We start from the raw sequence: 24,791 nt of genomic DNA on the forward strand, positions 1-24,791 counted from the left end.
ATTGCAAAATATTATACATTCCTTATTTCCAGGTATACAGTGATCAAATTAATGGTATTCGATTGTTTTAGGAAATAAGTATTTTGCGTCTCGAAAGTCAAATAAATTGTGGTAAAGTGGTGTGAAAGGAGTTCTTAGACTAATTCCACTGTTGTGGTCGTGGGAGATTGCAGAACTTTTCTCTCGAAAACTCGCAACGTCGACTCATCAGTTGATTTCATCATCCAAGCATCTGCACCATATAGTAGGACGGGAATTATGAGCGACTTATAGAGTTTGGTTTCTGGTCTTCGAGAGAGGACTTTACTTTTCAATTGCCTAATCAATCCGTAGTAGCACCTGTTGGCAAGAGTTATAGAGTTATCCTGCGTTGGATTTCCAGGCCAACATTGTTGGTGGTGTTTATGCTGGTTATATATATGCATATAGGGGTCTTCAAATTGAAATTCAAATACTTAAAAGAAGAAGCAAATACGCTATCCGATAAATAACTTAACTATAAATTTAGTGGCTACAATAATACTCTGCAGTCAGATGATAGTCATAAGCTCAACGACTCAAAAGCTATCATGTCCTATCTCCCCTTCAGGTATTAAGAATGTATATATATGCACACCAATTCAGAAAATAAATAATACTTAACATTTGTTATATCCGGTTATATATATAAATATATATACGAATAAAATGCAAAAAAAAAATATATATATTAAAACCGAATAGGATATTGATAATTAGACAGTAAAATTACGACTATAACTTGTTGAAGAAAATATGAATGCGGAAGCAAAAAGGCGTTACACAGAGGGGGTTTATTGGTGTGCATTTTGGTTTGAAACCCAGAAAAGGGAAAATATGTATGTCACAAGTAACTTCGAGTGAGGTTATTCCCAAAAAATAGCAAGTAGTTCAAGATACCGTTTCCTATTTTTTCCTCGTCATAAAGATTTCTACCCTTGTGGACACTTAGGAAATAAAACCATAATGGATTTTAAATTACCGCTTGTGTCGATTCATAGGAGAGAGAGCAAAAAAAAATTTCATGACAAATTTCAGTTGAAAAGTCTAATTAAAGCTTTACTCATCGTGATGACCGCATCGGAAGGAGTATTTTTAAGAAAACGAGTTTAAAGTAAACGGCCTCGTTTTACAACACTAAAACAAAACTTTGAATTTATAAAAATCCTTTGAGGGAGGTGTTTTTGAATATGAAAACTATGGAAGTATGAGACAATTTAAATATTTTCAAATCCGTAGACTAGAATAACCACTATAAATTATTATTTTTTCTTCGCTTAAATATATGTATAGTAAATCATTAAGGAGAGCAATTCAATGCTATTTATTTCGAGCTTATAATAATTTGACAAAGTTAAATCTCTTTTGAGGGCTGTAGATCCCTTGAGCTTAAGTGAGCGTTAAACTATATACTGTATAAAACTAATAATTAACTTTTAATTCCATTTAATACAGAGGCACGTCCCCTTGATAACAATTTAGCATAGCTGTAAAACTACACACAAACATATCCACATATTTTGTAATAAAGAAAAAGTGATAAGTGTACAAATCGATTGTACTATTGCTATTAACTTTAACTAACAGTAACAGTACAAATGGAATTCATATAAAAGTTAGTGCAGTTTTCCGCTTTTGACTCAGTCCGTGCCATTTAATATATTCTGCTGAATCGTGGTGTGCTCAGCTGCTCTGTGTAAAAATGGGTGCCTTAATTTGTATAGAAACGCTGATTATAACGGTAATCGTGCTGATACTCTGTGCCGGTTGGCGCTTGTATGAAAAGCGGAAGTATTATAGCAGTGTAACCTCCAAGTTGCCCACACTTTACGGTATTCCTTTTATTGGGCAAGCTTATCAACTTCTTGATTTAAATAGTAAGTTTTGTTGTTATAAAGTTGCTGAGAAACTAAGCACTGCTTTAATATCCACACAATTATAGAATTGTACCATAATATCAGTCTTAACATTGATACCTTTAAACAATTAACCGGTTGCTTGTGGATAGCCAATACGCCGTTCGTCGTTACCGTCGATCCTGAGGTTGTCAAGCATGTCACCACCTCGCCTGTATTCCTCAACAAAGCCACAGATTTGTATAAACACTTCCATAACGGCGTAATAAATGGTATCATCGTAAGTCCAGGTAATAGCACCCAAACCCTGTAGGCGGTTATTTTTTCCTTTTCCTTTTAATTTTATTTTTTATTTCTTGTACGAGCAGCAAAGAAATGGAAAATCAATCGCAAGGCTATAACCCCATTCCTCGCACATAATAATATCATGGCATTCTTTACTTATTTCAATGAAAATGCAATTAATATGAAGAACAGACTGACAAAGCTGGCCGGACAAGGGGAACAGGATATTTTTACAATTATCAAAGAATGCGGCTTGCAATTGAGTCTGTGTAAGTACTTACGGCTAACTATTTTAAAATATCAAATTTTTCCAGTAAATGCATTAACTGAAGTTATTTTACCCATTTCTATAAAATTGCAGTGACTATTATGGGCATGAAGATGGAAGAAGGTGATGAGACGCACAGGGAAATTGTGGATGCATTTAATGTGTGAGTAAAGTCTGAGGGCCTTTATAATTAACTTGCAAAAATTCTATAAACTAACGGGTTAATTAAGTGAAAATAATAATAATTTAAATATACATTCGACTATGCTAAAGCTTGATTGATCTCATGGCAAAGAACTCCATATACAGTTCGGTGGGCCTAGGTTTTCTATCCAATACTCCACGATATAAAAGGTACCGTGAATACCTACGAGACTTTGTACGATCTGTGAGTAAGAAATTATTATAGACACAAGTTTTATATATACATAAATATAAATATATGTTTATCAATTCTTGCAGCTGATTAAACAAAACCTTTCACGAAAAAATGATTCAAAGACCGAAAACACTTTCGAGGAGGACAAGCAAATGATGATTGATTTAGCGCTGAAGTCCATGCGTCAGGGAGTATTCAGCGAAAAAGATGTGGAAATCGAGTGTTTCACAATGATTGCAGCGGTAAAATTATTGCTATTTATTAAAATTTTTTTTTTTAATTTAGAAACATAAAATATCGTCTTCAAACATTTAGAGAAAACGACACATGTGAGCAGTTTTAGGCTTCACATTAAAATTTTTTTGTTCGTACTTTTGTGCCGTACGCTAATAACACAATAATATTCTCATCTTTTTCATCACGAAAATATTACCGAAAGCGTGTTCGACTCTAGATCGCTTAAAAAATGTTTACTATAAATCCGAAACTGATCGCACGCTGTGGCTATAGCTCATTACTGAGTTTTCCACACAATTTGGCATTCGGTGTTAGCTAAAAGGCCTGAAAGCTTTATGTGGATTCTGCGTTCAATGCCATTGAAGGTGCATCACTGTGCCACTGCCAAGCACAGTCAAAATATATCTTTAACATAAATTGAAAAATAATTGGATATTAGTATCACACAATAATCACCAATTTCAGTGCTGAAACCGATTTTTTTTTGCTAAGATTTGTTTTTATATACTTAAGACTAAATCTCAACAGATTACTAGAATAACAAACATAATAAAACTTTATTTTCTCCAGTCTTTCGAAACCTCGGTTAGTGCGGCGTACACTTGCCTTATGACGTTGGCTATGCATCCCGAAATACAAGAACGTGTTTTCCAAGAGATTCGCTCCGTATTTCCCGACGGTATCACAACCGTAGAGTATGACGACCTAAAGAATCTTCCATATTTGGATATGTGCATAGCGGATGCATTACGTTTGGCTCCGCCAATACCCTACATTGGACGCGAGGCTATACATGACACCGAACTCTGTCCAGGAGTAAAAATACCTAAAAATATGCAAGTAGTTATACCAATTTATGAACTGCATAGGCGCAAGGAAATTTGGGGTCCCGACGCACATCGTTTCAATCCGGATAACTTTTTGCCCGAGAACATTGCAAAGCGGCACCCAAGCTCTTATATGCTTTTCTCGAAAGGCGCACGCAACTGTATAGGTAAGGGTATACTATATATTATGTCATAATTTTTGTTATGTAATTTTTTAAATATTTCGTTTGACAGGCTTTCGTTATGCTGAAATTTCGTTACGTGTCATATTGCTACATGCGTTACGCAATTTAAAATTATCGACAACTTTTAAATTTCAAGACATCGTTCATCAGCCAAAAGTTACATTGAGTTATAAAGTCGAACCGCCAATAAGCATAGAGATTAGAGCAAACTAGTTTGGAGAGATAGATATTATCGTCCCATATTATTGTTTACACATATGTATATAGTATTATTTGTGATTCCCTCGGAACTGTAACTATTAATTTAATATGTATATGTATTGTGTAAATGTGTCGATTGTTTCTGAGAAATAAATTAAATTTTCAAAATATACCACCCTAATACTAATGTATTCTTTACACTATTGAAGACACTATTGAAGAAACTACCCTTAGCTTGATATATTTACTATAATTCTTACAATCTTTAAAATACAATTGATTTGGTAAGAAAAACTTGGCTCCCGCATATTTCATAAATCCGTAGATGAAATTCTTAACCCCATTTGTTGGACCATTCCATGTTCACTTATGAAACAGCAGAAAAACTGCCAAGGAGATCGAGTTTAACCACTTAACACAAGTCAATAAGTAAAATCAGTTTTACACGGCATCTATGCAAGCCTCTCATCAAGCAGGAAACTCCACATCACAGCATAAATTGAAGGTCGTTGTATGAACTTCACATTCTTCATATAAAATTTGACCTCAGGCAACATCAAATAACGGTAATACAAATCGACAACAATTTCCTACAAGGTCGCTCTAAATTAGCTGTGGTCTGTTCGCATATGATACCAATTTTTAGATCACTCAATTTTTTTTTTTTAATTTTTTTTTTCATTCGAGTGTCGAGCACAATTGTCAGAGTAGAATCTGCTTGAGTTCTGTTCACAGCAACACCACATTTATTGCAGTGCCAGCGATAGTAGTCTCAACTGAATCGTTGACTTTCAACATAGCCTGCCCTTATGAGTGCGTGTGATGCAAACGCCTGTAGTGGAGACTTATGTATGCATAGTTGAACGATGTTATTAAATTAACGAGCAGTAGCGCACGGGCAGGAGGGTTCTCTGTAATTATTATAGTATTTACATACATATATATATACATATACAGAAAAAGCAAGCCCAAATGAAAAACTCCGAATAGAATCAATGAAATATTTCAGATATCATATGATTTGGATGTTGTTAAAAATGAGAGGAGCACTTGAGTTTACATTAAAAGTCGATATCAGCTGAGTCAAAACTCCTACCTATACCTGTAGGCCTTTTAAAACACCTCTCTAATATATTTTACGCGTACTTCACTAATATGAAAACTCATGAAAAATTCCATTTTTCCGCTAAAGACCCCAAACGCAACGCCTCTATTTCGCTACAGCTACCCAATTTATCTACGGCTCTCTCAAATGACGAGCTATAAAGACTCGTATGCCATGAGAATAAAATGTTTTATGTACACACATATGTATGTATGGATGTGGATTAATTTTGATTTGCAGAATCAATGTTTGTGACAATAGATTAATTTCTGTGATTAGAGAGAACTGCAATCATACATACAAAAGTATATACAAACTTGAATAGGGTAAATTAAAGAATTAGAGAGGGTTCATGTAATGCTGAGAGTGAAATTTATTAACACGCGAACAGCAAAAATAACAATTTATATAAGTATATGTAATATATGGATATAAATATGTATGTAGACAATTATTTAGTTCGTGGGCAAAATTATCAACTTTTATAAAAAAATATAAAAGTAAAAAGAAAAATTGAATTAAATCATTACGTTCGTACGACTAGAAATATATTCGTTATAATTTATCAGTAGATAAAAATTACAAAATTTTTTTACTGCTTTTTTTTACTAAAATTTGCATTCAAATTACACACTTCCTCGTTTTAAGATATGTTCACACGTATAACCGTATAACCGTTAAAAAATTGGTTAAACTTTGTCCAACCTTAGCGCGTAATGAAATGAAATACGGAACTATCGATATTGAAAATCACACTAACACACCCTTGATCGCTGCCCGATCGATTTTTGCCACTAATGGCACAAAAAATTCGACGCTTGCTTCAATTAAGATTTGCTTGTTGCCTTTTCATTAATTGTCCATGTTTTTGTTCGCAATAACGTTTATACTCGCTACTGATTTTGTGCCGCACTTTTGTGATATGCGCTACATGCATATATATGGTACATACATACATATGTATACACTCATATATGTACATATACATGTAGGTATGTATCCAGTTGCTGATCAATTGAAATTTTCATTGCGCTAGTTGAGTGTTTGAGTGGATGCCGCCGCAGCCACGCTGTTGTTTGTTTCCCCTCACCTCGTCGCTGCATCACTCCTACTCCTCTATATGTAACATATGTACATACATACATGTAAGAAGTAAATATGTAGATTGGCGTGCGTGCTGATCAACAATAAACAATTTTATAAATAAACATCGTTAAATGTTGCACGACGCAACGATTGCACTCAAATCCATTTAAATTTTACTGCTCGACTGAATTCGGCGTTCGCGTATTTGAGTTGAGAAATTACGGAAAAAATCTCATTTCGTTGAAATCACGATCGCTAGCTCAATTGGGCGCTATGTAGATCGGTTCTTGCCGCGTAGCGGGAGTGTTGTTGTGTTGCAACGATCGCGAATTTGAAAGTTCTGACTTTCTGACAATAAGGTGCTAACGCCCGAGCGCTGGTTTTACAGTTATTAAGTGATATTTTCATTAACATTTAAATTTTAAATATGTACATGTGTGTGTGTGTGTATGCGTGAAGTGCCCAAAACTTGAAAAAGTGGCGAAAAGTATAAAAAAGTTGTGCTAAGCATTGAAAACAAGATTATCGAACTGCATGAGTGTCCAGGTTAGTGAATATACATATGTACATACATATGTAAATTTGTGAGGAATGTAATATAATGCAAATATTGATTACTAAAGATCCGGAACTCTTAACAAAAAAGGCAAGTAGTAATTCATTTATTAATGTGAGATTTAATAGTAACAAAGTACAATTCAATTTAAATATGGAAGCTGTAAATCAGTAACCACTTATAGTAATAATATCATAATCTTAAAATGGGATTTGATCTTGGTTCCCGCTTAAGGTCTTTTCCATATTGGTCACATGTAATCAGCAACCGACCAGAAATTCATCACGCGCCAAATTTTGGAAAATACCCGTGAAAGGAGAATCGACATACACCACCTCTTCGTCGATTTCAAAGCTTCTTTCGACAGCACGAAAAGGAGCTGTCTTTATGCCGCGATGTCTGAATTTGGTATCCCCGCAAAGCTAATACGGCTGTGTGGACTGACGTTGAGCAACACGAAAAGCTCCGTCAGGAACGAGAAGGACCTCTCCGAGCCGTTCGATACCAAACGAGGTTTCAGACAAGGCGACTCCCTATTCTTCAATCTGCTGCTGGAGAAAATAATTCGAACTGCAGAACTTAATCGAGAAAGTACAATCTTTTATAAGAGTGTACAGCTGCTGGCGTATGCCGATGATATTGATACCATCGGCCTCAACACCCGCGCCCTTAGTTCTGCTTTCTCCAGACTGGACAAGGAAGCAAAGCAAATGGGTCTGGCAGTGAACGAGAGCAAGACGAAATATCTCCTGTCATCAAGCAAGCGGTCGTCGCACTCGCGACTTGGCTCTCACGTCACTGTTGACAGTCATAACTTTGAAGTTGTAGATAATTTCGCCTATCTTGGAACCAGCGTAAACACCACCAACAATGTCAGCCTGGAAATCCAACGCAGTATAACTCTCGCCAACAAGTGCTACTTCGGACTGAGTAGGCAATTGAGAAGCAAAGTCCTCTCTCGACGAACAAAAACCAAACTCTATAAGTCACTCATAATTCCCGTCCTGCTATATAGTGCAGAGGCCTGGACGATGAAAACAACTGATGAGTCGACGTTGCGAGTTTTCGAGAGAAAAGTTCTGCGGAAGATTTATGGTCCTTTGCGCGTTAGCCACGGCGAATATCGCATTAGATGGAACGATGACCTGTATAAGATATATGACGACACTGACATAGTTCAGCGAATTAAAAGACAGCGGCTACGCTGGCTAGATCATCTTGTTGGAATGGACGGACACTCTAGCTCTGAAAGTATTCGACGCAGTACCCGCCGGGGGAAGCAGAGGAAGAGGAAGACCTCCACTCCGTTGGTAGGACCAAGTGGAGAAGGACCTGGCTTCGCTTGGAATATCCAATTGGCGCCACGTAGCGAAAAGAAACGACTGGAGCGCTGTTGTTAACTCGGCTATAATCGCGTAAGAGGTGTCTACGCCAATTAAGAAGAAGAAGAATCCCGTTTACTTTGTCAGTCTCTGAAAAATCATTTTGTATATCAAATTATCTTGCAGAATGTTGAAGTGATCGAAATCCGCAATAACACGACCATTATCGTTGATAACGGTATTGTGCAAAGCGCCTTAACACTTAATAAAAATATCAAATTACCTAAGGATATTGGTATATTAGGATTGTGTGATTAAAAAGACGCTCAATCAAAGTATTTCAACATTCACTAATCTAATCCCATAGCAATTGTATAGCAAATATTGGCTATATGTAATATTATATATTGGGTAATCGAAAAAGTATTCTCGTATTGCCAAGAAGTGGCTTATTTATTTATTATAATAAATATAAAAAAAATTAGTTAAATTTTGATTAGAAATACAAAAAGACTTTTTCGACTATCTAATATTATGTGTCTTAGCTGACATACTTGCAAACAGCCAGGTTATCACGGCATATGTAGAAAAAATTACTGGTATAAGCAATCAATAAAAGTTGAGGTTAGTCTTTGCTAAAGTTCAAATGCTGTACATTCTAATAATTTTCGATTTTTTTTTTAACTAAATCGTTCCTATTTTCTTCTATTTCGTCTCCGAAAACGGATATTATTTAACTCTTATTATTCTCAAGTAGGTTTGAGCAAAAAATTCCTTTCCCTTTGAGTCTCACTAAGCGTCACTCCTCTTAAGAACCATTGAAAAGCGAAAGTTTTTGCGGCTTAAGTCAAATGCTTGTACAAACATACATACATATGTATGTGCGAATGCATGCCCAAGTATAAATATATACAAGGTATATAAATGCATATGTATATGTATCTGGTAATAGACAAGCATACGCACAAATGCATCTTCTGTCTGGACTCACAACAGCAACTCGATTCAAACTGAATTGCCAGCGTCTGCACAACATATGTACCACATTACGGTTGAATTCGTACGTCTGGGGTACTCCTTTTTTCACAAATGTCAAAAGCAGCAATGTCCAATATGTCTTTCCACTAAATGGAGGCGGTTGAAATAAAATGCAAAGAAAACAACTTAAAATTTATTCTAAAAATATTTACAATTATGATTTTTTAAGTTACTATATGTTTGTGTCTTCACTCCGGCTTTCTTTCTCTCTCTCTATTACTGCAGCAACTCCAATCGTTAAAGCCATCTATACGGCGCTAATACTCTGTGCTTTCAATTTCCAAATTATTTTGTGTGTTTTCAGAAGACAAAGCTATTTTTGAAAGACATTTAGCTATTAATATTATATTATCATAAAGTTATTGATTTCAAAATTTAATAACAATAGTTGTATGGTCATACGTTCTCTAGTTAAAATATTGGCAGCCGTAGCGGTTAATGACAAGACTGTTCAATGAGAATGAGTATTGGGAATGAGCAAATGTAAATATGGATAAAAAGAGTAAGCTGTTTTGCCTTTTCCATGGCATATTTGGTGCTCCATAATATCATTATCAACCTCAAGCTAAATATAATTTATTATTCACTAGCCACCTAGCCTAAATCGAGCAGGACGTTTGTAGAAGTCTTTCTCGATTTAGGCAATGCTCTCACTTTGACGAGAGCCGTAGCAGAGCCATAGCAGAACAATGTAAAAGTATATACTCTGCTCTGATCGGAGTTTTGTTACACAAGCTACACATGCGAGAGCTGTAGCACATGAAATTTTTTAATTAGCTCTGCTCTACTACCGCTTCCAATTTTTTGCTACCGCTACGCGAGAGCAGAGCACAACACTTCATTTTTGACTATTGCTACAGCTATAGTTTTTTACCTAACAAAACTTCGAGCACAGCAGAGCACATACTTTTACATTGCTCTGCTATGGCTCTGCTCCGGCTCCCGTCATAGTGAGAGCGGTAGCTATAACATAGCAATAATTCTAGAAATTTTACTGCTACGGAGTAGTAAATAAGAACCCTGGGTAATACCATATCTCCAGAGCAACGGCCTATCAATTACTTGCACGATGATTGACATGCAAAGTTCATAGATCTATTTGAAAGTCAAACCTTGAGTAAATGAACTATTACTGAACCGAATTTATGGAAATTGCTTTTCAGCGCAATACTTGCCGCAAAATACGATCATATTTAGCTTGTAAACACAGACATACACACACACATATGTACTGTTGTATACATATTTACATTCAGCATGGGCAAATGTGGTACTGAATTAGTGCGCGTAGTCGCAACGTGGTAGACGACATAAAACAATATTTGCCCTTGTATGTCTTTTGTTGTCAGTGCAGCAATCGGTATTGGGTCGCTAATGGGTTGGGGTGTACTTAAAGAGGCACCAAAAGTCAGCAAATGCCTATACACACTGCCATACCTAAAATACGATATTTACGTACATACATACAAGTATATGCGTTTCTTCCAACTATGGCAAATGTGTTGTTATTTTAGTAAATGGTCTTGTTGTTTTAATCTTATTAACTGCTGTTGTTGCTGCCCACATATGTATGTATATATGTATGTATGTATGTGTATATGTATGTATGTATGTATGTATGTATGTATGTATGTATGTATGTTGACGCTGGTGCTACTGTTTTCGCATCGTTTCGAGCGACGCAAACTCAGGCTAATGCCGCTGAGTGCAGTCAATGGTCCGCGAATGCGAAATATTCTACCTACAAATAAAAATAGAGAGTCGAATTGTCAAACACAGACAGCAAGATAGAGTGGCATACCGGCAGATCGGCAGTTCGACACACTGACAGCTCAATAGAACATGCCTGCAACATATGGCTTTGTGGCTTTGAAAATAAAAAAAAGACGCCAGAGAAAAAAACACAATTAACAGAGATGCGGGAAGTAGGGCTGTAAACTGTTGAACTGAAATAAAACAGAAATTTGTGCAGAGCACCGAAAACCCAGCAGGAAAAAGTGAACTATTTTCTATATATACATACATATGTATTTCTATATCTCCGTCCACAATCTTTCAGTTTTCATGAACTTTACTTTTCTTTGAATAACTGATAATCTTTGGTCTGATTTAATGCTCTCCAGCGTTTGGCGAATCGAACAGTGCTACTCTAATCGTCGATTTTTATATTGCAATGTCATTGGAAGATTCAACTAGCTTCTCAGCTCACTTTTTCAGAGTGTCGAAGTAGTACAAAGTGACCACGAATTCGATAGCTTAGCAAGCTATCACATAGTTGAACTTTCAAAAGGGGTAGCATGGGTTTTCTCGAGTAAAAAACAGCCTTTTTCAACAATATTTTTCTTATATTCAAAACGAAATGTTTTATTAGAACTATTTATTGTTACAAACATACACTATTAACAAAGAAATTCTGAAATTTTTGAAAATAAATATTTTAAACTCGGTCTCGCTCTCTAAAGGCTGTATCTCCAAAACTATTACTCAGATCAATTTGAAAATTTAGGACATTATTCTAGAGGTGTTGAAGAATTTAAAAGATAATAAATAAAAATGACTTAACATAACGTAAACACATGTAACTCCTTAACTCGAAGTTCTCCATAACTCAAACTCTTGGATTGGCAATAGAAGTCAAGTTTCATGTAAATTTGCTTCCATAAATTTTACTTCGAGTTAAGGAAGTTTGAATTGTGGATGAAAAATTATTTGAAATTTGACATCTATTGTCAAGTCAAGAGAAAATTGTCGGCCATACTGCAGTGATAATTCAACGAAATTATTCTAGATCCTGAACTATACTTGTGATAGAACAATAGGCAATTTCCTGCAGGGCACTCATATATACAAATGTATTTGTAGATATGTATATACTAAAGTAGATCCACATGTGCTATAAGGATGAAATGGGGGATAGTATATTTCTTTTAATTTTCTGAAATTTCACTATATAAATGTATTCAAATTGAGTGTAATTGATGAGTGCGATCTACAGCTGAGTGAGCGCTTACACTCGTGCACATATTTATATAGATCTGCAACTGCGTGGAAGAGCAATGTGCTGAATGACATAAATACTTACATATAGTAGCCATATGTGAATATGTGATGGCTTACGTCCGGTCGGATTTGCAGGCGCAGGCGTATAACGGGAGTGAGCACTAAATACCACCGATCTCAGCAATTGAGTATGTACGGTAGAGTCGTTTGAGGGCGTTCCGCCATCGCAGGAAGAAAGCTATTGCCTTAGTAGACGCGGCATGGATGTGCACATCGAAAGCGCGTGCAATGAACGATGCTGACGGACAGTTTGGATAAAACGCTACAACAATTAGGAACACACGGGTGTGCAGCAGGCAAAAACTCGGACATCGGCGCAAGTGACTGATAAAGCTGAAAAGCTGTGTACTCGCGCAAACAAATTTGTGGGCCATAGCGGCGAGCGTGTTATGAGAGCATTTTATGTTATTCTTTCTATTTTTTGTGGTTTGATCAAAAGCTTGCGAGTATCTAAACAAGAAAAATGTGGATAATTTCAAAAGCGAATATTCGTGTAGACTAGTGCGAGCAGAACAAGCGTGAACGGTTGAATAATTCGAGGTACGAATATAAAATGTTACGAGCTGCAAATAAGTTTATTGTTTTTAAGTGAAAAAGTGTGTATATTAAGTATACATACACATATTTATGTATATGCGCATATATCGTACAAAAAAAATCCTATGAAAAAATTGAAATATTAATATTTTAAATATTAAATAAATAATTTATTAAATAAACATACATATGTACTTGTATGTATGGTTGTGCATAAAATAAAAATTAGTTTGTGAGCAAATTTGTTGAAGATATGTATGCTGTGCACACCTTTTATATAATAAATATAAATGTATATATGTATATGGGAAATATACATATAAGTATGTATGTATGTATATACAGTTAAACTAATTGCACTTAAAAGTATGTATTTTGGATACACAAAACATATATACGCTTATAAAAACTTAAATCTGTGAATACCAGAAGTGCCTCTGTTTATAAAGAATTTGAATCCAGCGAGAAAGCATTAAGCCGAAGACAGGAAGAGCACAGCGCACATGCCGCCATTAAAGAAAATCACCGGATATATGTGAGACATTTTAATTAATACTAAAAATGATTTAAAGAGCAAAAAAGACGAAAAAATAATAATTGACATGAGAAAAAACACACACATGCACAAAAAGGAGAGTGCCTTATATATTTTGTAAAATGTATATAAATACCAAAAATTTACGTGTGTTTTGTACTTTCTTCCTATATACATACATACATATGTTGTATAGTTAAGGCCCACGAGCGTTTGCCAAAAAAGTGAAAAGTTCAAAAAATCAAAATCCACTCGGTGAAATCATGAATGAGTTAAATAACTAAAAGGAAAAGAAAGTCTTTCAAGTGTCTACTTAAGCAACAAAGTGCACTGAAAAGCTTTTGAAAAGACGAAGAAAGTGTAGTGCTACAAAATATAAAGCCTTAAAAGCGAAATTGCAACGCAAACGCAAAGTCAAACAGCAAAGTAAATGCCCAGAACAAAGACGTGCACTGTTTCTGTGAAATTATATACAGTGAATCAAGAAAATTTTGGTACGGGCGTTGTCTTTGCTAAAGAGTGTATTCAAAATTGAAATGACAATTTTTGTAACCAACTTTTCAACTCAGGTCGTATTATTAGCTTACATATGTACATACATGTATGTATATCATAATAAGCAAATAAATTTTCTGTTAAAAATGTTCTGCATAACTTGTGAGTAAGTTAAGTTTTTGCGAAATTTTTTTTTTTATTCTAAACGGCTAAACGCTTTTGAAGAAGGTTCTGCATTAATTGTGAGTAAGTAAAGGTTTTGGGAAATATACGGTAATTTTTTATTTTTTTTAATTTTTTTCGCTCTATTCGGCTTATTACTCATAAGTATTTTAAAGTTGTTCGAAACATTATAAAACAATACATCATCACCGGAAATTTAGAGCGTGAGAACAGATCTGGACGCCCAAAAAAATTCACAACACGTCAGAAACGAGCGGTTATAGCTGCAGTGACTCAGAATCTGAAGATTTCAGCAGTAAAGCTGTGTCAAGCCATGCAACAAAGCTTTGAAAAAAACTTTAACTTCCCAACTGTATTTAACACTTAACACAAAGCTGGTCATCAGGGGCGAGTTCCATGACGTAAGCCATTTATTTTGGATACGAATAAAAAAAACTGAAATACGCCGAACTTAATGTTAATCAACTGGAATCTTTCTGGAATAAAGTAATATTTATTATTCATATTTTTATTTGGTTCCGATGGTGCCCAAAAATGTTGGCGAAAACAAAACAAAGAGTTCTAGGAAAATAATATCATTAAGACTGTGAAACATGGCGGTGGCAACGTAATGATTTTGGGGGTGCATTGCAGCGTCTGATGTGGGGGTTTTTATTGTTGCTAAAATGTATAAGTACTCATATTTGAAAATCTTAAAGGAAAAGTTAGCTCCAAGCGTTGAAAAGTTGAGCTTAAGTGGGCAGTCATTCTTGTTTCAGCAAGAAAATGACCCGAAACATGCCTCATATCTTATGCAAAGCAGCTAAAAACACCTCCGCAACCCCCAGACACTAACCCTATAGAGCATATTTGGCAACTACTGGAAAAAAATACGGACCCACCATATAACATCGAAAGATTCACATAAAGAGGCCATACGTACAGAATGGGCAAATATAACTCAAGTTCAGACATCAAACCTAGTTGGACGCATGCGGCGACGTTTAGAGGCAGTTATTCAGGCCAAAAGAGGTTTAACAAAATATTAGAGTTAACAAAATCGGATTCAAAAAACTTAACTTTTTTATGTAGAATCTTTATGATTTTATTATAATTTCATTATCTTTAAAAATGTGTAAGATATGAAATATCTTTTAGTTAAATACATTTATAATAAAAACGTTGAAATTGAAACAATCTGAAATTTTTAAATAAACATTTAAGTTTACGGTATGCCAAAACCTTTTTGATTCACTCTATGTACATACATATAACTGTATATGTATATGTATTGATATAAGTATTTATGTATAAAAATATATATGTATTTATAGGATTTTTTCATTTCATTTTGCGCGCGAATATTCATTCATGCAAAGTTTCTACATACAGCTTTCTATACACAACACATACATATGTACAGTGCCAAGTGTGGTATATGTATATGCATAAAATGCCGGTGAGGAAAATAGAACGAAATTAAATAATGTTGATGAATTTACGATTTTTTGCACAGTAACTAATTTTTGAAACCTTAAAATTAATACTAATCCTTTAAGTTGGTATGTAGAGTGGCTCCACGATGTTTCGAAAGTCAATTATGAAGCCACAGAGACTAAAATCCCTCACTCTATTGTCCCCTCTCTGAACTATCCCGTGCTTCTGATGAAGCTCTTCATTACGAAAAGTTTTATCTGCACAACTTACGTAATATCGTCAAGAAAACAAAGACCAATGGTTGCGATTATTTTCGTATACAGAGCTTTACATTTAAATAGAGGATGAATTATGTATATTCTCCACTTCTTCTAAATATTTTCTGATAGCTTCTACAGTAGTCATTATATGACGTTCCCACTTTCCTAGTCTGCTGGCATGCCTGCCAATTTGACAGTGATCTGCTAGAGTTCTTATGTCATTTTTTGAATTTAATCAATATTTGCTTATTGAATAAGTTAGAGATTGGCTCCAACCGAGACTCCGCTATATTTATAGATTAAATATCTACAAGTAAACAAAGGCATATAAATTCCCTGTATTCCGGGATCTAATTGTGGGGTGTGCCTCATCTGCTTCACAGTTACCAGAAATATCAGTATACATATATACTGGAATCCATAGCAGGTTTATCGTCAAATAGGATGTCAGATCCATTAAAAGATCTAAGCATTCTCTCACTAGCTTCGACGATAGCCTAAGAGACTTTAGTGATTTTAAAGCCGCTTGGCTATCTGCAAATAAATTCCTTGTTGTGAGTACACTCCTTGTCAAACCAAGAAGGCTTACTTTAATTGCTTGAAAGCCACTACAGTGGTCTGTTAAATGGAAGGCGATTTCGATGTCTAATTTTGACGGAAAGGGAATATAATGGATCCATACAACAATACACTATTTTTGTGTTACACAATACAAACATACTCATGTACTATGTGTTGATAACATTTCTAGACTTTAAAAACAACAAAAAATTCCCACCGCTGACTACAGAATAATTTCCTGCTTGCTTTCGTGACTTCGTATGTATGTATAAAGTGTTTGTAAAGGATCGAAAATATGAACAAATCTTGCGTTTTGTTATGATTTTTCTATAAATATTCCACGCAAATTAGTTTGTATAAAATAAATAAATATATAATATAAATTCGAACATAAAAACGTTTTAGATATGTTCAGATATATTTAAAAAAAAATATTTATATACATGTGTACGAAGAATGGAAGGAGATTGATCTAAATTATGTAAACAAAAATTGTAAAATAAATTTGTTTAACGCGCTTGCATAAAATTTAAATAGAAAGCACGTCTAAACTTACGCCAAACTGGTATAAGATTCTCATATTTTAATACAAATTTGTTTACTTGACTTTGAGCAAACGTAAGTTTTTATTAAATTCTCCGAATGCAATTACACGCTGTACAATTAAAATCATTTAATAATAATCATTATTTACAGTTCAATAAATTTTTGGTAATGCCTAGTTCACAGATAAAAACGTGAAATAATCACGTAGTGGCAATGATGCTATGCCACTGATTTCCGCTGGTTTCATTTCAATTCGAAACCGTTTCAAAGAAAAGAGTTTGTGTATAATTATATATATATTATATGTATGTACATATGTACATATGGGTCTAAAGAAGTGAAGGTTGAAAGTGCAATTACGTAAACATATATTTACACTAATTACTCCATTATAATACTTGTATATATCCATATATACATATATGTACATATGTAGGCATTTTTGAACGTGCGCTCGATGAAGTCATTCTAATTAATATAGTGCAATAATACCACAAACATACACACACATAATTTTCAGTGAATATTATTAGTTCTAATATACTTTTTTCTGAAATATCGAAAAATCTCACGTAAGTTTATTTATTCAGGTTTCTTGTGAGTTTTTACATTTCCTTACTTTACAAAATACGCTTTTCCGCCGGAAGTGTTCAAAGTTTGCCATATCTTATAACAGAAATGCTAATTTTTTACTGAAACTACGTCATATTGGAAACTTGAAATGCAACGCTTTAAAAATAAATTTTTATTGTTGGCGAAATATGATTGTTTTATGCAACATTGGCCTTCAAACACCTATTTTCTGGTGTTGCTATACTTGTATATTACGTATTTACTTCTGATGGTATTCTCAGTCGTAGCGCTTAAAAACATTTTTTTGAGCTCAAAAAAGTTATTGAAGCTGAGATATATTATACAGTGGACTTAGAAGCACGTCGGTGCCTACATCGTCCAATTTTTTGTTTTTATTTTCCATTAATTTAAGACACCTTTTGATGAAAAAAAACAACATTTTCTCATCGTTATTCACAAGAGCCAATGACAATAATGATATGAAGATGCTACTTGGATCATAGTCGATTAAAATTTCTCTATCTATCTCAATTCAAAATATAGGCGCCATAACTTTGCTTGCTTACTACAACGCCTTAACACGCTTTAGATTCAGTTCACTCGAATGGCTATTGATTGGTTTCCAAAGTGAATTAATTTTGGAACCATTTTCATCCATTTGCCCATATCAATGAAGAAACTCGAATGTATTAGTAAATATAAATAATTTATATACATTTTTTATATTTTATTTTTGTTATTATATATCAAACATTTATCCCAGTCAGCGATGCAATCCGAAACTCACTTTAGCTTTCTCATAGTCACACTTTCATTAATAATATCTTTCGATATCTTTGATCCGCTGTCTCAATCTACTTCATTTAACGGCCATACCAAACTATTCTGTGAATTTTTATTGTAATAAAACATATAGATTAAATTCTATGGGCGTCGTCTACTACCTGGGCTACCTCCAAACGAGCCAAGCATTTTTTGGAGAATTCTTTTCCAAGAAAAAAAAACTGGACAAGCAATACATATTTATGCTCGAATTTTTGAAAATCTTCCAAAATGTCTAATTTTTGTATGGTATAAATTGTTTACCCGCTGCGTATATTCACTATACTCTCACACAGGTATTCAAGTACATTTGTTTACTTATACATGCCTCAATTGTACCCTCTACTCTTCTTTTTTTTTATTTATATGTTCTATTGCATTTCGCTCTTCATTCAATTTGGTTGCCACATTTATGGTTTTGCTTTGAGTAAATTCAGCGCAATCGCCATTCACATATTGCTTGTTTAGATAAAATTCGCACAAAACACTCTTGGGTTGGTATATGTAGACATGCACATATATGTATATTGACACACACATAGATATATAGCAGTAGTAATTGCGTTAAATTGCAATAAAACAAATCAAGTGATTCCCCCTTCTTTTGTGCATTTATTTTGTTTTTAGCTTGCGTTGATGCTGCCTCCTCCTTAATTGATAAAACGTAATTTTCGAACAACTTTTAGTGTGTTTATTGTTTTGTATTTGATTTTAATTAGAAATTTAGCAAGCTTAATTGAATCATTGGCTATAGAGCACAAATTCTGCTTTCTCATTGTTAAATACAAATTCTATTGTTATGGAATTATTCTTAATCCTTAAAAATATACCAAATTTAGTGATGGATATCCAAGATTTTATTGACCAAATTAGGAAAAATATATTTTCAATATTTGTTTCCTACCATTGTTTCGAAAAGTCTAAAAACAAAGCCATATCTGTAATAATTCAAAATAGGGTGTACTTGAACCTTCACAAACTCACTACCCAACCACAGTTGTCTTGCTGTTGTCAACTGGACTTGTCAGCAATGCCACTTTTGATGGTCCTAAACATGAAGTAAAGCCATAGAAAAGACAGTTTTGAAGTAAATATAGTGAACGGTTGGCTTTACGTGACAGAATTTGACGGTTATCAAAAGACTGATGATCAGTGCTACTCAGTTAGTGTCAGATACTTAACACATTGTCCACCATAGATAATAAAGTAGATGAAAGGTGTTGCTTAGAACAGTAATATGTTTTCCGCGGATTTATGTCTTTTCAAAACTGATTTTTAGCAAGTTTGAACTATTTCTTCTATATTCGGTAGACAACAACAATCATCGAAGTTCATTTGTTTAGAGAAAAACACTTCACAAATGCTATCGTTTTTTGGAGGTGGCTGCATTAAGTTTTAGAGACGTGCATTTGTTGGATACATTCATACTAAAAATAGAAGTAGGAACTACTTATTTCTTAATACGTCAAGCTTCTAAAGATTTTTCTGAAAAGAAATCAAAAAAAAAATCTCAAAGCTCTAGTGTTCTAAGTTGTAAATGACGTTCATTTAACACGAAGAAAAGTTTCCCTCTCTAACATATACAAGTAGCAACAAATTTCTTAAGATCCGAAAATATATATTTTAATTTTCGGCCGATAGCCCATGATGCTAGTGCTGCGTATTTTCTTAAGTTTGTATAATAATTGTATTATTATGTAAGCTTTTATAAAATAAAATAAAAAATATATATTTTAATTGCGCCATTTTATAACATTATGCATTTCCTCTTCCATCCATCATTACAGAAACCTTTGAGAAGAATCAACAAATCTGTCATCAAAGAATTTGACAGCCACATTACCGCAGATAAGGTAGAAGGCCCCAAGTAAATAAATCCTTCAACAGCGATTGAAGCGCGACACAACCGCAAACCAAAAAGTAATCAAAAGTACCAACAACAGTGCCACATACACATTTAGAGATTTCCGCTCAAAAGGTGATTGGCGCAACAGATCACGCTGGGGATCAAGGCAGCCGCGCAAAGTGATCAAACGTCGATCGTCGAATGATAAACGGGAAAAACACATGTTGCACTCGATCGACAGAAGTGCGTGCAAATGCATAGAAAACAGCGAGAACGACAACATCTATGACAACTGGTAAAATAACTAGGAACAACAACAACACTGCGATAAGCAGCAGCAATAAATTAAAAGCAGAAATAGAGAGTCTCAAATTAAAAGAAACTAAAGTGGATTTCCGGTGAATCAAGAAGCCGAAACCAGCACAACAACAACGCACAGCGCTCGTAGCATCCGCATGACAAAACCATATACACCGCACATGTGTCAACGTGCACCCCTTGCGAAGTATTTACAAAAATAAACAGGCGGGTGCAACTAAAAATGGATGCAACACGCGACATAGCTACGAACGCACCAACTGCCACAACAACCACAGCAAACACAAGCACATTTCAAGTAAATCGTATAGCAACAGGCAGGCAAAGTCACTCGAGACGCTGCTGGAGCAAAAATATGGCTGCCACAGTCATAGACGCTGCCGAAACGACAGCGAGTCATAAACCACAGCATAGTCGCATAAATTACAAAAATAGATATCCACGCCAGAGTGGAGTTGCCACGGCAACGTGTAGACGCAATGCCACAATCAGTAGCCACCTAGACACTGTCGGACGTACACCGACACCGACAATGGGCGCAGTTTCGGAAGTACTCAAAATTATCTACCTCAGCATTTTACTATTTTGCGTACTCAACACACCGCATGCGGTGTCGGCTAGAAAGCCCACTTCGCAAGAGCTCAACGATTACGACGATGCAGTGTTCGAGGTACAAAAGCGTAGCGAGCAAGAGTTCGGCACCGAGACGGCAGTGGAAAATGGCGACATCGACAACATGGACAGTGATGATTCCAACGGCACGCTTAGGAATAACACCAACGCCACGAACACGGATGGCAGCGAAACGAAATCACCTACTGATTTCGAGCCACGTTTCAAGAATTCAAAGTATCTGCCGAACATACTCTCCAAACCTTCCGGCAGTTATATACAACTGTCGTGCCCGGCAACTGGCCGACCGGAACCGACCATAACATGGACGCTCAATGATACAAAGATCTCACGGCATATGGGACGTGTGCGCAAGGTGAAATGGGGTATACATATGGCAGATGTGGTGCCCGAAGACTCAGGCATATACAAGTGTCGCGTATGCAACTATCTCGGTTGCATTGAGCACGCAACGAAATTGATCATTAGTGATCGTGTCAATCACAAACCGATTATATTGAAAGCGCCTATGAATCTAACATTGGCATTAAATGCAAGCGGCAACATGGAATGTGTCTACTTGTCCGATTTGCATAGCAAAAAAACCTGGACATTCACGCCTTGCAACAAAACCGCCTGCTCAACGAATACTACATTTCTGAAGAATGTGGAAGACGTAGATATTTTGAATTTCACCAATGTGACGCCAGAAAACGAAGGCTGGTACACCTGCGTCGAAATGAACGGACTCGGTCAGTCGCATAGCAGCGCTTACCTGCGCATTCAAGACCCCAGTGTACGCGCCATAGCGAAATCTATGCACGGCTATGAGATATGGGGTATTGTGGCCGTCATGGTGCTGCTCGCATTGGTTTGCATCATCTTCTTCGTGTATGTGCTGCGTAAAGTTAAGCACGAAAAGCTGCTCAAACAACGTATCGAAACGGTGCATCAGTGGACGAAGAAGGTGATCATATATAAGCCGCCGAGTGGCGACTCCAGCGGCTCCATGGACACTATGATAATGCCGGTGGTGAAAATTGAGAAGCAGCGAACAACTGTGCTGCAGAGTTCCAACTCGGAACCGGCACCATTTAATGAATACGAGTTTCCCTTGGATTCCAATTGGGAAATACCACGCTCACAACTGATACTGGGCGCAACACTTGGTGAGGGCGCTTTCGGACGTGTCGTCATGGCCGAGGTTAATAATTCAATTGTTGCCGTGAAGATGGTGAAGGAAGGCCATACCGATGATGATATTGCCAGTTTAGTGCGCGAAATGGAGGTCATGAAAATCATTGGCAAACACATCAACATAATTAATCTGCTTGGTTGTTGCAGTCAATCGGGACCGCTCTATGTGATTGTGGAGTTCGCACCGCATGGCAACCTCAAGGACTTTCTCAACAAAAATCGACCACTTGCTGCTGGCACACTCAAAGATTATGGCGATCAGCAGCATCAGCTACCGCTACCGAAACACCACCTCACCGAGAAGCACCTCATTTCATTTGCTTTTCAAATTGCGCGCGGCATGGAGTACTTGGCATCACGTCGCTGCATACATCGCGATCTGGCGGCACGCAATGTGCTCGTAAGCGATGATTACGTCATGAAGATAGCAGATTTCGGTTTGGCGCGCGACATACAGGACACGGACTACTATCGTAAGAACACCAACGGTCGTCTGCCCATCAAATGGATGGCGCCCGAATCGCTGCGGGACAAATTCTACGATTCACAGAGTGACGTCTGGTCATATGGCATATTACTGTGGGAAATAATGACCTTCGGCGCACAACCATACCCCACCATCATGTCAGCGGAGGAGCTCTACAGCTATCTGATGTCCGGTCAACGTATGGACAAACCACCAAAATGCTCGCTGAATATTTACATGCTCATGCGACAGTGTTGGCACTTCGATGCCAGCGCACGTCCAACCTTTGCTGAGATTGTCGAGAACCTCGATAAGCTGCTGTTGGCCAATGAAGATTATCTGGATGTGGCGGTGGCGAATCTGGAAACGCCGCCCTCGTCAAGTGACGACGAATCGGACGTTGAGTCCCTACGCTATCACTATAAATAAATTAACAAACCGTTAGTCTCGCATATATTTGCATAATTTATAGGTTGTATATACATAATTAAATTTAAATGTTAGCTTTGCGAGTAAAACATATCGCTCACCGCAATACTCATAAAACTTAGATTAAGTCTACGAAAGTATTTCAATACTCGTTCTGTTGCGAGCTCAAATTATTATATTTAATTCGTTCTAAGCATAGTAACATGGACTTTAGAATTAAATTAATTACATTAATTAGATTGTAATGTAAACATAATATTTATATAACACTTCTAAACGCTTTCAAGGAAAAGTTGTAGAACCAAAGGCAAAATACCAAAAATTAGTTAAGCCATAGGCTACGACCCGTTGTGCAATACTCGTGTAACTCGGCAAATCGGCAGCGCAGCATAGTTGTATTAATATTTATTTAATATTTGTAGATGTTGTTACGTTAGGGTGGTCATCTTTTGTATGATTTTGCCCAAAAATTGCAAAAACAAATATTAAATATGAATTTGTAAATCGCTTATAACGTTTTCGACTTACCGACTAAAAAATAATTTGATTTATATAAAGTAATGCGTGCTTGTTAAGTATGGTTGACTTATTCATTCACAATAACCAAATATATGAAGAACCACCCTAAATTATATGGTATTTTTTAGATTTAGAATACTTTAGAACCATAGAGTATCTCGCACCTAGATAGGACGAAACAAAAACTGACGGAGTGATACAAATAAAATGTATAAACAATATCGACTTAGACATATTAATTGTCATCCGGAAGGCATTGGAGAATAAACAACAGGCATAAATCAAATGTGGAGGGATTAGCAAGATTTTATTCACATACTCTCTTACATAGAATTCCATTTCAATATTTTGTGTTTGCTCTGAAAGTAAGTCTTATGACAAGAGAACAGCCCTAGAACTACTGTATAAAAGCGCAATAAAATCGAAGACGATTTTGTTTGAAATATAATAAAATTTTGTACGCCTCTTCAAATAACCACACATACAAGTACATATCAAATATAAACCAAAAGCATTACTAATATTTTCATTAGCTGTCTTCGATATCTTCGCATAAAGCGAATCGAATAAACCACTGGTATAAACTAAATAGACTGGCATGAATCCAATAGACTGGCTTAAAACAAACAGAGGTAGAAAGTGAATAGGACCACTTTAGGGAAATTTCGGCATACTCTCTGAACTTGGCGGCTTGTCTCACATAAAATTTTTTGACAAGAGAGCAAGGCTTAGTCATGGCGTGCAGCGAGTGTCGCATTGGAAGCAATTATTATATATTCGTACTGAACTATATATTTTAGTGCCTTCTAAGTTATATTATAGTAATGTATATGTATAAATGCAAACATACAATCTATATGTATATTTTTACGAAAAATTATTATATTTTTTAACGAATAAGAAATTCAAATGTTTAACCAAGTACTCCTGCAGGAGTGCACAGTCTAAATTGATGTATGTAGTAAAAAGGAGAGCAATAAAAATAAAGATATGCTTTCAATGTTGGTACTTTATTTATCTAACTAAGTGCTGTTGTATGATATATTCGAAACT

At 35.7% G+C, this 24,791-nt stretch overlaps 2 protein-coding genes across 3 annotated transcripts; both read left to right on the forward strand.

The window, feature by feature from the left end:
- Positions 1-1,672: 1,672 nt before the first annotated feature.
- Positions 1,673-4,437, forward strand: LOC120766775 (probable cytochrome P450 313a4). The gene is made up of 8 exons (XM_040092460.1): positions 1,673-1,895; positions 1,961-2,164; positions 2,243-2,428; positions 2,521-2,590; positions 2,701-2,815; positions 2,890-3,048; positions 3,614-4,037; positions 4,105-4,437. The coding sequence occupies exons 1-8, from the start codon at positions 1,721-1,723 to the stop codon at positions 4,266-4,268; spliced, it is 1,497 nt and encodes a 498-aa protein (XP_039948394.1). The 5' UTR covers positions 1,673-1,720; the 3' UTR covers positions 4,269-4,437.
- A 2,295-nt stretch (positions 4,438-6,732) lies between these two features.
- LOC120776508 (fibroblast growth factor receptor homolog 1) lies at positions 6,733-23,532 on the forward strand. Of its 2 annotated transcripts, none has more exons than XM_040107225.1 (2): positions 6,733-6,993; positions 20,139-23,532. In XM_040107225.1, exon 2 carries the CDS (start codon positions 20,739-20,741, stop codon positions 23,217-23,219), a length of 2,481 nt encoding a protein of 826 aa, XP_039963159.1. In that variant the 5' UTR covers positions 6,733-6,993; positions 20,139-20,738; the 3' UTR covers positions 23,220-23,532. The 2 variants fall into 2 exon arrangements, with proteins under 2 accessions (XP_039963159.1, XP_039963149.1); XM_040107215.1 differs by lacking the exon at positions 6,733-6,993 and adding an exon at positions 12,584-12,963.
- The last annotated feature ends 1,259 nt before the right edge of the window (positions 23,533-24,791 follow it).

The sequence above is a fragment of the Bactrocera tryoni genome, chromosome 1, assembly GCF_016617805.1.
Source record: "Bactrocera tryoni isolate S06 chromosome 1, CSIRO_BtryS06_freeze2, whole genome shotgun sequence".
Taxonomy (NCBI): domain Eukaryota; kingdom Metazoa; phylum Arthropoda; class Insecta; order Diptera; family Tephritidae; genus Bactrocera; species Bactrocera tryoni.

Coding starts and splice junctions, on each gene's coding strand:
- LOC120766775 (XM_040092460.1), top strand. CDS start 1,721: ATGGGTGCCTTAATTTGTATAGAAACGCTGATTATAACGGTAATCGTG. Junction 1,896..1,960: donor TCAACTTCTTGATTTAAATA/GTAAGTTTTGTT, acceptor ACACAATTATAG/AATTGTACCATAATATCAGT. Junction 3,049..3,613: donor GTTTCACAATGATTGCAGCG/GTAAAATTATTG, acceptor TATTTTCTCCAG/TCTTTCGAAACCTCGGTTAG.
- LOC120776508 (XM_040107225.1), top strand. CDS start 20,739: ATGGATGCAACACGCGACATAGCTACGAACGCACCAACTGCCACAACA.